The 15,300-nt window shown below is 34.4% G+C and overlaps 1 protein-coding gene across 1 annotated transcript; it reads right to left on the bottom strand.

The window, feature by feature from the left end:
• Window positions 1–6,110: 6,110 nt before the first annotated feature.
• Window positions 6,111–12,777, bottom strand: Rpn12 (regulatory particle non-ATPase 12). The gene is made up of 5 exons (XM_089635321.1): window positions 12,534–12,777; window positions 12,005–12,180; window positions 11,401–11,608; window positions 8,393–8,563; window positions 6,111–6,338 (listed from the first exon to the last, which is right to left on the bottom strand). Exons 1-5 carry the CDS (start codon window positions 12,639–12,641, stop codon window positions 6,204–6,206), a joined length of 798 nt encoding a protein of 265 aa, XP_089491447.1. The 5' UTR covers window positions 12,642–12,777; the 3' UTR covers window positions 6,111–6,203.
• Window positions 12,778–15,300: the final 2,523 nt, after the last annotated feature.

Here is a 15,300-nt window from a genome sequence, read left to right on the forward strand (position 1 = left end):
CAAATTCACAACAAAGAAATTTTCCCCACGATGTTAAGAATGTCAGAGATTACTACAAAAACTATGGTTCAGTGACGTAGCAGGAGTGGGGAGGGCATGATTTAATTAATAAAATCATAATAAAGCAAATAATAAAATGATTATATTTACAAATAATAATAATAATAATTAAATAATACCTGTGTATTATTTAATTCCTTCAGATTGCTTATGCTGGACAGCACCTGTACCGAGTCATCCAAGAAACAAAGTTGTGTGAAATACCATGGTTTTGGAGTATAAACTTGGTATGTGCCGCTAGGAATACCACATATATAGCTTCTTTCTTTACATTACGTGGCCTGTAAAGTATTTATTTTTTAAATAACTTGTTACCTTTTCGCACTCTCGTTAACTGTTTTAACTAAAAGTAAAGGCTTGTAATAAGCCTCATTTTAATTCAATTAGGATAAACCTTCAAAGTTATATCGTCTTCCAAAAACACTTGGACTCGGTAGAGGTTGATAAATTCTTCCACAAAGTTCATCCATGAATGCGACCTCGCGTTTCAGCGGCTTCTAACTACTACTACTAACTTAATAAAGATATATTATTAGAAGTTATATATTATTCGACCTGGCTCGAGAAGCAAGCCATCGAGAAATCGAGCCATGAATTTTTCCGTCCACATGGGAGTCAGATAGTTCACTTTTCGTTCATTTATGTCTTTCATTTTACCTCTTTCACTCGGAGTGAAATGTCTGAACACAAAATGAAAGAAAAGTGCCGAATGAATTCATTAGATATTGGTTTTAGGCATTCGGCATCTTTCAGTCCTGCTCGGAATGAAAAAAAAATGAAGCATCTGAACACGGAATGAACGTTCATTCATTTTTCAGTACAATTTGCAGTTTTATTCGTAAAGGAATACCAAGGCGCGCAACTTTGTTCAACGTCATCATTGTGGGAAAGGACGGATGAATGTTCATTTCTATATCATTCTGTATGTGCCGTGTGAACGCGAAATGAAATAAAAATGAAGATTCACTCGTAAGAACGAGTGTGGGTACGGGGCATTAATGCTGTCATGATAGTTTAGTGATCAGAGCAGTTAGTTAGAATATTCTAGTTCTGGCTTCGATAACAACATGTTTTTGTGTTGTTCCAATGCGTAGAACTTAATATTTTATTTTCAATAATATTGTTTTAATGCACTATGCATTACTAAAATCTTGTTCTTATGGCATTTTAAAAACTAATTATTGTAAATAAAATAATATTATTTAACAGTTTGAGAAGAAGTGAACGGTGACATTCATGAAGTTTCAAATAAAAAATATAAGGAATCATAATATTACATAACTGCAGGAAACCATTTTCAGGAATTGTACCAAATTGCTTTCAAATTAAATAGTTGTAAAAATGGCTCAGATTAAAAGTCAGCACATTCACTTTGTCAAATTTGCTTTGCAGATATTTGACCTGTAATCATGGCAGCCATTAGTCATTCAGGGCCTTTTACTTGCAAACCTGTCATTACTAAATCCACCATACCAACCTCACATTTTCTCTAGGGAATGTGAAACATATGAAAAGGTGTTTTTTTTCGTACTTTTATACACAATATAAATTCCTTGTGTGTACATGTGACATTTTCAAAATTGGAATTGTTTTGCGATAATTATCAGATTGTAAAAATAATCTTTACAAATCCGCGCAAGGGATAAAGGAGATACCTACAGTTATTTTACAAAACAACTTTTTTTTTTCTATATTTGAAATATGTAATATTTTTTTGATTCTGTAAAAATAATTTCTCATCATGGCAAGTCAAGTTACATCCAGCAATTTTTCACTGGTAACACCAGGTTGTTTTATAATAGACTAGCTGACATGTACCCAGCGTCCTTAGGAGATAGATATACACCATCGCGGACTTTTCTGTAGGCCTCATTAAGATATGCAATTCCGTTATCGTTGGCGCCCGAAAATATTTTTTTTACCAGTTGATTACAAAACATCGACTTTTCTCTACTTTCTATAAATACAATCTACATGTAATACATGTATATACATATAAACCTTCTGAAAGAAATTCTCTAAATGATAATGAAAACCCTATCAAAATCTGTTACATTGTTTAGAAGAACTAAGCGCACAAACAGACAGACGGGGAGAGCGACTTTATTTTATACTATTTAGAGAAGTGGGAAAATGCCAATTTTTATACAGGCAAAGATATTAGTTTTCTAAATATATTTGGGTAAAAGAGCTCACATCTTAATGTATTTGTGTACACCGGTAGTGCTCCAAATAGGTTTGAAATACTTCTAAATACCCGCCCGCACTTCCATTACCCAGCAGTAGTTCTACGATACACTACACCCAGGGCCGGTCCTATGCAGGCGGAATTAGAGCAGTCGGCTCCGGGCGTCAAAGAGCCAAAGCGCTGGTAATACATAATACCTAACACAACGCCCTTGAGGTTTTTACTAGCGCCAGGCACCGTTTGCCTGACTACACCACAACAAAAGCAATAATTTATTTTTCTTTTTGATTTTTCGGATCAATCAGATTTCTGTAAAGGATTAATAACAAAAATATTCATTTGTTTAATAGATAAGATGATATTTTAACCTTTGATTTACCCGGTAGGTCCCTGGAACTCCATTGAAAATTTTCAGCGCTCATAAAATTGTTCGTTTTTGGAATTACAAATTGTTCGTTCCAGTACCTTCACACAGTGACGCGCCAAACGCGAGGGAGAGCGGACTTCGATGTGCGTGGCTCCGATAGGTGAGTAATCACGCTAGTGGAGTCCGTGGGACTAATGTTACTTAATGTTACAGTTTTAGCCTATTTACAGTTTTTTGAAGTGAAACTTCTTTAGGCGCGTAATGAATTTTCGGGGACGGAGTAAAACCGAGTCACGATCGAAACGAAAATGCGGGTACCCCCACCACCGATTAAAGTTCATTTGATCTAGTCAAAGTTTTGAAGTAACATATAAATGCTTCTTAGCTCATCCCGACAACTGGCGTTGGTGGTGTAATGGTCAGCATAGTTGCCTTCCAAGCAGTTGATCCGAGTTCGATTCTCGGCCATCGCACATTATTTTTTTGTTTTTAACGCCTTTTTCATTCAATATCTTATTTTTTAGTAGGTCAGAACATTTTTTAAAAGAAAATAATATTGCAAAATAATAAAAACACTTATCTCACTGTGATAAAACATTACTCCGCTAGAGCGCGCTTTGCGTTATTGTGTTGGATTAAAATTATTATCTAATCCGTATATTATGATAATTGTATTACATTTATTTAATTAATTTATTTATTTTGATAATATGTAATAATTTACAGAAAAAAAAATTTTTGGAACTATACATTAATCGAACGTCATTCATCTATAAGAAAATATTAGAAAAAGCAAATCCATGCTTCGTCGTTGAATTATTTAACCTCTAATTTTCAAACTAACCTAAGAGAGAAAATAGAGATGATGAAATGAAAATAGAGAGAGAGGAATACTAGAAGTTTCACTTCTGTCTTGCGTAGGCTTGACACACCCAGTTTTTTTTTTCCCCAGAATGAGAGCAAAATATCTTGTCAACATACGGAGTAAAACAGGTGGGGTAAAAAAGGTGCTAGTTATGTTGTTAAAGGTGTTAGTGAAATAACAAAAAATTAATGAAATAAAATTTACTTGCGCACACAAACGCGCAACCTCTAGATTCGTAGTCGCGGACCTTTTCTCAACTGCTTGCCACCAGTGGCAGCTCGTGACTTTTCAGTGTACTAGAGTGCTAATATTACAAAAAATGGCATTATTGATATTGTTATAGCCGAAAGTGTTTTCTTTTTTTTTTCCGTAAATATTTTCAGAAAATCCATGCGGCGCACGGCTAAACTGGATTTTCCTGAAATCTTTTGAAAAAAAAAACTGTTTTGGACTAAACAACATCAATAATGTCGAATTTTTCAAACTAAGCACTGTATCACACTCAAAAGTCACGAGCCGCCACTCCTTGCCACTCCTAAATTATTATGTTTTTACCTACCGCCAACTCCTTAATTAAATATATAATTAGCAAAGTAAGCTATTCAGAACTGGACACGATACACGGCTAAAGCCGTTCCAAGCTGGGATGCGGGAAAGGGTACCGCCGTCCCAAGAACCATTCATTGGATAACCAACACCTCTGCCATAGGTCACCCCAAGTTGTTCGTTACGTTTGGTGACTTAGCATGGGTGCCATGGTTCATGAGGTGAGTTTTGTCTAGGTATTATCGGCGGATGCGTCTGCCCACCTACTGTGTGACGGGCCAGACTTCACACCTGTCCAAGACCTGATTCTTCCTGTAACTGCCCAAACTTGAAACAAGTCACCAATATAAATTATCGGCAACACAACGGCATAACAGCAACGTGTGGCCATTATACCGCTAGTATAAAATAATAACTAAATTAGAATTGTATAGTTTATTAACAATTATTATGAAAAATTTCAATCTGTAAACATCACCCGCCATAACACGGAGTCATCCCTAGCATGGTGGGTGAAATAATACTAAAAATGTACCCACTGTAATTTATTTTTTAAATTACATAAAAAATTAAATGGGAAATAACAATAATTTAATTAAATTACATTTATTTGGGCATTCCGGGATTCAAACCTCTGGACTAGTCGGGGAGTCTACCTCTATTCATTATGTAAAACATAATAATTTATATCTGCTCAGCCTTACTGCCATCTAGTAAATAAATACCTTTACTTTTAAACCAATGATATTAGAAGAAAATAATTATATTTCATTACTGCCAGATAATCGGCAAACCTGTGTTAATCCATCGGCATACTAATTTTTATCTGTTACATCTGAGCATACTTCAGACGGATTCTTACTGATTTATTGCACCTCAAACGAAACACTTTTCGTACATTTATATAGATTTCATAAAAATTGTGATTTTATTCTAATTTACCCAAGTGAGGTAAGTTTTGCAAATGCAGCCGCCCAATCTTGGCGGCTGGTATGCCGATGGGTTAATTAGAATCCAACTAGAAAAATTATTGTTTCAACAGAGTTCCTAGTGTAGGAAATAATTGACTTTCTGGGGGTCTACTTTCCAGCACACTTCAGGCGGGTATCTTTTGCGCCGCCGGACCGCTAGCGACGGACAAAAATAAAGGTCCCGCACATATTATTTTAATTTGTTTTAAACTATATCTTCGAAAATAATAAAAATTTCTACTTACTAACTCGGCATACCCAAGCTATAAAACGACTAACCGAAAACCAAATATTATTTGTAATACAACTTAATTAATCAAAAACAATGTCAGTGTTGGGTAATTATGGTTCAATTTTTTTAGTATAAACCTGGTTTCTATTGTATAAAAATACAAATTATTATTATGTTCACTAAGCCCAAACCATCACAAACTTAAAACAATTGCCACACCTCCAGTTGAAAAACCCTTGTTCCAGGAATTGAATTAGAAAAATTTGTTATCTAAATTACTTATTTCGTTAACTTTCAAACGCATTGCTTATCAAGTGTCAGGTATTCAATAATAAAAGGTCCCTCTGTTGAAATACCGATGTACACGAAAGACTCGAATATAAATATAAAAAGAAGAATTGTACTGCGATTTGATACTTATGTACATATAGTTGGAACCTTTGGAAAGAGATTGGCATATAATATTCATACAAAAATCTTGGATAATTTATTCTTTTCTGCCATTGAAATGAAGCCGGCGCAAAAGGTAAAACTACCCTTCCCGTCCTTAAGCAACAATCGACCGAACGGGTAGAAATACCTTTCCCGTCCGTCCGAAGTGTGTTAATATGAATATATCGTGAAATAACAATTTGTTCCACCTAAATTACCATACATCCTATTACTTGCATCCAGTACGTGAAAAAATACTGCATTAAAGTTCCATTTTTTTCCAATCAATTTTTCAAAATTTCATTCCATTTGACAGTTTGGCAAAGTTTTTTTTTCTTGTTTGACGTATTTGTATCTAGCGTGGCCAGCGATTTCAAAAGTTTACCAAAAACAGTTTTTTTGTGTAATCTGAAAACTTTACAAACATTCTATAAAATAATAACGAACAATAAATGTAGTTAAAAATTCAATTTATATAATCGAGAGAGTACAAATAAATTTAATGTATGTAATTACAAATTATTGGTTTGAGTGGAGCCAAATCACACAATCATCTCCAGTTCACTGGCGTAGGAGATGGTCTGCTCAGCCAGCTCCAGGGCAGGGAAGGGGGCCTTCACTTCCTCCTTCTCTGAGGCAAATTGGTAGAAGTTATCCGTGTTGAGTTTCCAGTTTTTCTGAAAGACAGAAATACATGACAATAATATGATATAATAATAGTACTTTAATTAGAATCAAGCCTCAACCCTCCTTCATAGACAAATCTACTATAATGTATACGTAAATGTGAGTATGTACATGATAAAGATGTCCATTTCTGTCTCCTTTCCCTTCTCACTCCCTTCAGCCTCAAACATACCCCAATCGGGAATGTCATAGTCCTACTAGCTCTGCGGGCAATTTGGACTCTAGTGTAGTATTCATTAAAAAAAAAAAAAAAAACAAAGTTTTTCAAATATTGTCAGGTTATTCGTAACCTGGGAATGTTTGTTTTTTTATAAGGAAAATATTCTCTAACTTAACACACTGTAGTCGGGCGCTTCAAACAATAGACTCTAGCCTATAGCGGGTGTTTTTCGCGAATAGCGCAAAAATATATCGCTTCAGCTAAATCTTCACCAGAATGGGCAGACAAATTATCGGCGAATATTTCCTCATGACTTTCGTTATTATCTGAAGACATTTTTGAAGGGTAAAAGAAAATATCAATAAAATAAATTCCACTAAAAAAACACGTCTGTTTTGTAAATCTGTATATCATAACTAAAGCACGTGTATATTAGCGCCACTCTATCTTCACAAGTAACGAGTGCCGGGAAAAGTCATTCAGGAAATGATTATTGTAATAACATCCTCGCGATTATCTCATAAGAGAGGTCCAATGAATTTATAACACGTCATAAGAATATAATAGGTACTCATATTCCCAGTACAACTAACAAACAATCTTTGAAATTTAACACGATATTGCCTAATTATTGCAAGAGTATGTGTGTACATAAAAGAAACAACGGCTTATCTTTTTTTTGTTATATGTGTGTGTAGTTTGTAATGTCTTCAAGTGTTTAGATTAAATAGTCACGGGAAATAATAATAATAATTTTCCTTCCTCGCCTTTGAAGTGGAGCCGGCGTAAAGGGTATTTTTACCCGTCCCGCCGATAAGCACCAGTCGGCCGCGCGGGTAAAAATACCGTTCCCGCTCATAGTGTGTTAATATAAATTCCTGTGAATTAATTTTTTATTCTGAATGAAGTTTTCTTTTTTATGAAAATGTATTATATTTAAAAAGTTAATAGTGACGGAAAAATTAATTTTTCCATAACTCAAAAAAAGACGAAGTTATGAACTTTCAAAGTGAACTTGGGAAAAACCTATACAATTGTGTCTTGTGACGTCATATGAGAAACAATTCATAATTCAAATAGCAGTGCTGGAGTACTAATGCACCATTCATTGTATGTACCTTGACATAACATGCTCAATGGCCAGCCGCAAATATCAACATTTTGGCAACTTATAATCTTCGGTACTGCAGTGAAACACGCTTTGACTTAAGAAGTTTGATTATAACAGTCCCTTGAAGACTGAATTTCGAAAAACTGTAAAAAGTTCTGTCCTCAGCATGCTCTAATTAATATGACACCTTGTAAATAACATGAAATTTAGCTGTGGAAGACAACCTCATGAGGATTGGCCGGTCAGTGGCTGAGTTGGCATCGCGTTTGGGTCCCACCAAGGCATCGTGCATTCAATTCCTCGGCTGGCCAAGCCCTCCACCACGACACAAGCAACATTTTCCACATACTGTAGTGGTAGTAGGAGATTTTCAAATATTGTCAAGTAATTCTACTTCTTTTTAAAATAAATTACATTTCACTATTTATGTGAAAATTCCAGCAGTACCTATGCCCAATATCGGAAATATTCTCTATTTTAGGAATATTCCCCAAAAATAAAATTGAATTGAATGAATTTATCCATCGCTAGGCAGAACTAACCCAGTGACAGGTGGAAGTCATGCATCAACTAATGGCATTGTCAGTTGCAAAAGAGGTCCACAGGTAACCAAACAATTGTATCAGGTAAGGGTAGAGAACTCAGAATGAGATGAGTACTGGTGACATAAAGAGAACACTAGCTTTAGAGGAGCTGCTAGCAATCGAACAAATTTTAAATAGGTCTGTGTTAAAAATAAGATAGAGAACTGATAAAGAAGGACCTGTACAAACCTTTGCGCAGTAGGTGGTGATGGCTCCGGGGGTAGAGATGTTTAATCTCCTGGCAGCTTCATTAATTGACATTTTGTTGTAGGCCTTCTCCAAGCAAGCACCGATCTCGTCCCTTACGGTGTCCAGCAGGATGTCCATAAAGAAGTTGTAGCTCTCAGCGGGTACGTTGCCCTGGGAAATAAAATATACTATTTTTGAAAATTTGCTGCTAACGAAAACGAAATATAATGCATTCTTATATTGTAAATATTATTTTTCAACATGGTTGGATAATCAAGAAATGCCCAGAATCCCCACATTTTCCTCACTAAAGGTTCTTCCCGCAAAAAAACCAATTCTTCAAAAATCTTATAAATTCCCCGTAATTTGGGAAACTCTCCACTGATTGGCAACCTTGATGAGGATTTTATAGGCCATAGATGTATTACTCACGTAGACTGGTTGTGATCAATCAGCAGTTCGGTCGTACCAACCAAACGGTATGTTTTAATGAGATGGTGTCTTATTCGTTTTTAAAAGACGATTTATAAATTCCACATATAATAATGTATAATAAAACTTATATATTCAGAATAAGCTCTTGTTGATCAATATGAATGTGCAAAGTCGTAAACTTTTTAATAAAAGTATGTTTATCTGAAGTGACCAACCAGGTAAGTATGTTTTTCTGTATCTGTTTGTAAATAATAAAATTAGATAAAGACTAGGGAGTCATAACAAATTGTGCAACGCCCTTGAGGTGATTTTTCACAATTATTATTAACATTAATGTTTTTTTTAAGCCATAATATTTTTCAGTGCAGTTCCTTATCGAAGTGGCTTAGTCATGCAATGGCAACCCTTACCTCGAGTCTATTAATATCACATTCCCAAAATTATAGGTGACATAAATCATAATATTATGAAATATAGTCAAATTTGGTTATTTTGGTTAACAACCACGAAGGGACATATCCAAATCGGGTTTTTTAAAGTTGTATGTACCTACCTAAATGCCTCTACTATCAATATATTCGCGAATTTACAGTATATTTTCAAAATATGAGTAGGTATTACTTATTGAAAAGGCATATTAGAAAAATACACTTTTATTAACAAAATTTATAATCAATGACTGTTTTAAAGTTTTCGCTTTCATGCTTCTCGATTTCCCCCTCAAATTAATCAATCCATGGTAACTATCATCACCTGGTTCAAGGCTTCCAAGAAAAATATCACTAAATTGTTCATCTTTTTATCACTAGCTTGTGCGTATCATACCGCTTGTAAAATCTCACTTGTCATAAATAACTAGCTTGAGGGATTGTTATGCTTTTTGGCTATAAAATTTTACTTGTTTGTTTGTTTGTTTTGAATCTTTATTTAGATGTATGCAAATTTTTTCATACATCTAGTAGGAAAATATAAAAAATACAAAAAATAACAATTACATTTTAAGAGAAAAAGATAAATACACAAAATTATATTATATAAGATATCTAGGTGACTAAAATAATATTGGTGAGTATGTTCAACAATCAAAAATTATTTTTTACATATAAAGCACATGTCCTACGAAAAGTGAAAAAAATGTAAAATGTAAACTTGTCACAAACGAGTGATGCACAGCGAAGTGCAGAATGCGTTGAATAGTATCTTTTTCATGTTTGTACTGCAAAAGTGAAAACACGCCTTGACAGCATACCTGCTCTAAAGGATATAATATTGCTCTTCTTTGCCTTTCCATATCCTCAATGTCTTTCAGGTCGTCTGTGATAATATGTCCCAGGTATTTGACGCTACGACTAACATCCATTTTCCTTCTGTCTAGCCATACTGAATGTGTTAGCATGTTTTTGTTTTTACATTTGAAAACCATAATGATTATGGTTTTCAAATGTAAAAAAACAAATGGTTATGATTTTTTGCAAAATCTTCACATATTTGGAGTAGTTTCATTAGTGTGCTAAGTGACAGTGCTAGAAGGACCATAAAAAAGGGTCAATAAAATTTTTTCGAATAATTTTGCCAAGGTCGTCGAGAGAAATTGGTCGGTAGTTATTGATCATGGATGGATCAAGTTTTGTCGATTTAATTATGAGAATAATTACCGTCTTCGTCATTTCATTCGGGATGTACTTATAATTTATTTATTTATTTATTTAACGCCCAGAGGGCTTTTACATGGTTGGTAGTATAATTTTAATTTGACAAATACTTTCAAACATAAAAAATAAGAATAAAATTACATTTGATAAAAGCTATGCAACAAGTCATACAAACACAAGAAACAAAAACAGAAAATTACAGCTATTTGTTGGTTTACATGATTTGTTTAGGAGTATTGTTGAAATAAATGTTTTAAATGATCCACAAAACTTGCCAAGTTGGTATTGAATATGTCAACATCACCCAAGTAATGATTTCCCATGGTGTGAAGTCGTTGTATCGGAGAGTGGGCAATGTAGTTACGCTTATGTGTGCTGCTAATAATGCATAATATTTGAAAATATTCTAAAAATTCTATGTCGTCTAGTAAAAATGCTCTCGCATGCTGAATACAATTTGGGTCGTTGCCGTGAAGGAGACAGTACGATGAATATTATGTTTGAAAGAGATGGTTTGATAAACGTAGGTTGGTTATGCAATTTTCATTTTGAAACAATGTTCCATAAAATTAAATTTGCCTTTGGAATTCATTGTACCCACAAATGTATAAACATAATTTGAGCATATAGCATAATATCAAATAAATATCAGTAATGTGTATTTTATTTTCAAATGACCTTCCATTTCTGGACCCCTAGAGCTGCCTCTGTGGTCACTTATTAAGTGCTATTGCAGGTGTAAAGCGTCCAGTGGGTCGCCCCAGACATAATTGGGAGAACCAACTGCAGAGGATGGACCTGCTACCAAAGCAGCAGAGGACAGGGACACCAGGAGGCACTGCATCGATGCAACGTGTCCCCAACCCGCATAGATGGGAGGAGGATGTATTGACAAAGTGTAAAGATAATTTAGTCCTGTACCTTTGCCAGGAAGATCTTGTTATAGCTGCCCTCCATAAGGTACTGCTCGAGGGCCAGCGGATGACGCACATACAGGTCCTGCTGGATGCTTTCCGGGGGCAGCAGCTCCAGCTCCGTGTGGAACTCGGCCACGCGGTTCAGTGACAGCAAGAACAGCAGGTTGAGGCCCAGCAGCTGGTACGTGTAAGGAGACTCGGGGAGCTGGTTCCTACAATTATAAATCACTTTTGGAACAAACCTTTGCAACCTAAAGCATATGTCTGATAAGTCTATTAAAACCTCCACCACTTTCTCATAAACAATGCACGTAGCAGAAAGAGAGATTGCAAAGGAGCTCTCAGCGGCCCCAACATAAATACATCCATCCTTGAACCAAAAAATACACAAAGATTTGGACATTTTTTCTGGCAATAAATGTGTTCTTTATACACATCCCTACTATTCTTAACCAAAAAAGAGGAAGAATTAAGTTGCGGCTGGTAAAAACTTTGCAAAATAGTTGACTAGGTATTAGATTTTTTAACAGTGTCTAAAAAACTGTAAATGAAGCAGCTCCACAGGAAGTGATTTCCCCTAATGCACATTTAGTAAACAAAACACTTACTTGTAGTCATAGTAATATGTTTTCAACTGTGCCATATATCTTTCAAAGGCAGCAATGTCTTTGACAGCTACCGCCCATTGCACTCCAATCTCCAGTATATCACGAGCCACTAGTAATTCCTTCTGGCTAGCATCATTGTTACACGTTGGAAGAAATGTAACCTCTATTAGGCTAACCTGAAAAATAACAAAACTGATTGTAAGCACAAAAATTATATAATTTGAAGAAAGTTCACAGCTTATTACTGAGATATTGATGCCGATATGGGTTTACGCAAGTTTTACTTGGGTATAAGCCCAAATTTGCCCAAAAATGCAAGTTTTGACAGATAGTCCAACCAGTGAAACAGTAAAAACTCTTACTCATAACCATCAAATTTAAGGTAAAGAAAATCATAACAAAGAATTCAATATAGATGCTTTCGTAAAGACACTTTAAAGTAAATGTTATCTCGTCAACAATGAAGAATGATAGTGCAGAATCGATGACAGATCACAAAAACACAGCTAAAAAGAATTGAGATTTTTACCTTTAGTTTTTCAAGAATTTCGCCGCATTTGTCTAATTTCTGGGGTTTCTTATTCCATTCAACTTTTAAGGCTTTGTAAGCTGTTACAATATCATTAAGGGCAGCCATCGAAGAAGCTGTTGCTCTCGGTTCAACTTTTGAACGTTTTGATTTTCGTTGTCCAGTTCCAGTTTCAATCGGCGCACTGGTCTGAAGTTCCTTCGGAAGATGGCATTTCGGGCAAGAGACTTTTTGACAGTCACTCTTCTTCTTGCGTAGGGTCACTTTGTCTATGCTGTAAATATATAAAGAGTTCCTACCTGATTTTTCATTAACCCAGCACAGGAGTACCAGAGGAAAATAATTTCCCTCAGAGTCTATGTCAACTTTGGGGATGCTGTGTGGACTTTTTAAGGAAAGGAAGGAGAGGAAGTTATGGCAAGGAAAAAGGAATGAGGGATGGGTATGAATCTAGAGATCGATGTGTTCAGGAATGACGCAATAAATGGTTCCCAGGGTAACGGTACCCAAATCGACCGCCCAAAAAATGAAATAATGCTATAAAATAAAAATAAATTACGAACATGAACATAGAAATAGCACTATTATTTTATGCAGTCCCTTCCTTTAGTTCTTCCACAACCCGCCTCACAATTATGCCCTGCCAGGGATGGTATAGTCTCTGTAAACCTGTATAATCGGTAAACCGTGCGTACGAAATTTATTTTCAAGAAAGTGTTAGAACTTGGTAAATTAACAAAAAATAGGGACACGCTTAGATAAAATAAATTAACATTTTGCACTAGTTAGTTAAAATTCCGTTTCTGGAAACGGAATTGAATGCATTTTGATAGTTATTTCGTTAAAATCAAAACGATTGTTCACTTGTTATTTTTGTTATTGATGTTTTAAGGTTAGTTTTTTTCTTTTCTTTTTTAACCCAAAATATGAACCTATGATCCTAAAATAGTTTGGATTCTGTGGGTTTAGTTTGGTTTGGTTGTAGCTTAAAAAATATTGTAATATAATTATGTCAAAGAATGGCGTGAACAAAGACGCAAAATTATCTGTTTTTTTAACGAAATAGCTACTAAAATGCATTTTGTTCCATTTCCGGAAACTGAAATAATTACTTCTTTCCAATCACGTTACAGATGTATTACGTCATTGCTTATGCTTAAGTCTCATTATTATCTAACTGTTTTTTTAAATAATAGTACAGCATGTCCCTTTTTTCTGTATATTTACCAAAATTTTATTTATTTCCATTACTAGAATTTTGTGAATAAGGTTCAATTTGTAAATTCTATAAGAAAAGTGAATTATCATGTCACAACAAATGGTTCCATGATATGATAACTCATCACCTGATATAGTGCTAGTAGTTAGTACACATGATAACTAACTCATCACGAATTATCAAAAATTATCCATCACATGATAATATTTCAGATCATGATAATGAAAGAGCAAATAATAAATAAAAGGCAATCTTGTCGAATTGCACTGCATGCAAACGCTTTTTAAAAAACCAACACTTGATTTCAACTTAAATATCTAATGGAGACAACTATTTAAGTCGGAGGTTTAAGTAACATGCACAAAAAAGATTACTTAAATGTTAGTTTTGGTTATATTAATAATTTATGCGTATTTTCGAACATTGCAATTGTATTTTAATGAAAAAATGTAGCTTTCATGAATCTTTTACCGTCTTCGACGACATAAATAGTTATTATTGTAGTAATTAAGTTGAAACCAAGTGCTTTTTAATTGCGTATTAGACGTTCAGCGGAATTTGACAAGTTTATCTCTAATACTATATTATCTTAAGAATATATATAGAATATATTATCTTGTCGAATCCCGCTATTTAAGTTGAAATAAAGTTTTGTTTTTTTAAAGAGCCTCTGTATGCAGCGGAATTCGAAAAGTTTACCAAAAAAAATATTGGTAATTTTTTTTTTTTTTTTTAAAAGAAAGACAAACATTCCCAGGTTACGAATAACCCAACAATGTTAGAAAATCTCCTACTACCACCACAGAAAGCCGAAAATGTTGCTTGTGTTGTGATGGAGGACTTAGCCAGTATTAATTATTTACTAACCTTGTTTCTACAATTTCTGCCATGATGATACGGTACAACTTTTTTATTTTTGGTTTCACTACGAAATTTAGTTTTTAATTTCAGTTATGAAATCTTTTGTTTTTGTATTCCAATTTTAACGAACATTATTTTTTAAATTATTTGTGATGCGAATTAATAATTGAACAGTGGTAAGTACTGGTAACGATTTGTAATAATTAGTGTCGATTCGATAATAATTATTAAACGGGCTTAATGATAATATATCTTTCCCACATATTTTAATAACACAGTTAACACAATTTATTAAAAAATAAGTGACCAAAAATACAAACACAACACGGAGAGTTATAAAAACATAAAAGCTACGCCTGTGTTGTAGATATTAATAGATAATTTATGGCTTATCCCGGCGTTGCCCGGGCTTCGTGCAGAGTTCTTTTAAATCAGATGTAGACAGTAATTTTCGTTTTATTTAAATTGTCAAGCGTGCAAAATAACAAGTATCAAAATACTGCTGTAAGGGGTGGGAAATGGGGATGAGGGTGGTTTTTAGAAATCTCATGTACACAGTGACTTTCCTCTTTTTTAAAGGTCAAGTGTGCATATTTTTTTAACCTTGGAATAAAACGGTAGATTTTTGTACAAATCAAAACGACGCTGCCTGCTACAAATATACAGTTAACTTTGTATATTAGACTT

The sequence above is a fragment of the Hesperophylax consimilis genome, chromosome 9 (assembly GCF_061612785.1).
Source record: "Hesperophylax consimilis isolate HC1 chromosome 9, BYU_Hcon_1.0, whole genome shotgun sequence".
NCBI classification, from domain to species: Eukaryota; Metazoa; Arthropoda; class Insecta; order Trichoptera; family Limnephilidae; genus Hesperophylax; species Hesperophylax consimilis.

Coding starts and splice junctions, on each gene's coding strand:
- Rpn12 (XM_089635321.1), bottom strand. CDS start 12,641: ATGGCTGCCCTTAATGATATTGTAACAGCTTACAAAGCCTTAAAAGTT. Junction 11,609..12,004: donor ACATATTACTATGACTACAA/GTAAGTGTTTTG, acceptor TTATAATTGTAG/GAACCAGCTCCCCGAGTCTC. Junction 8,564..11,400: donor ACAAGATCTTCCTGGCAAAG/GTACAGGACTAA, acceptor TTTATTTCCCAG/GGCAACGTACCCGCTGAGAG.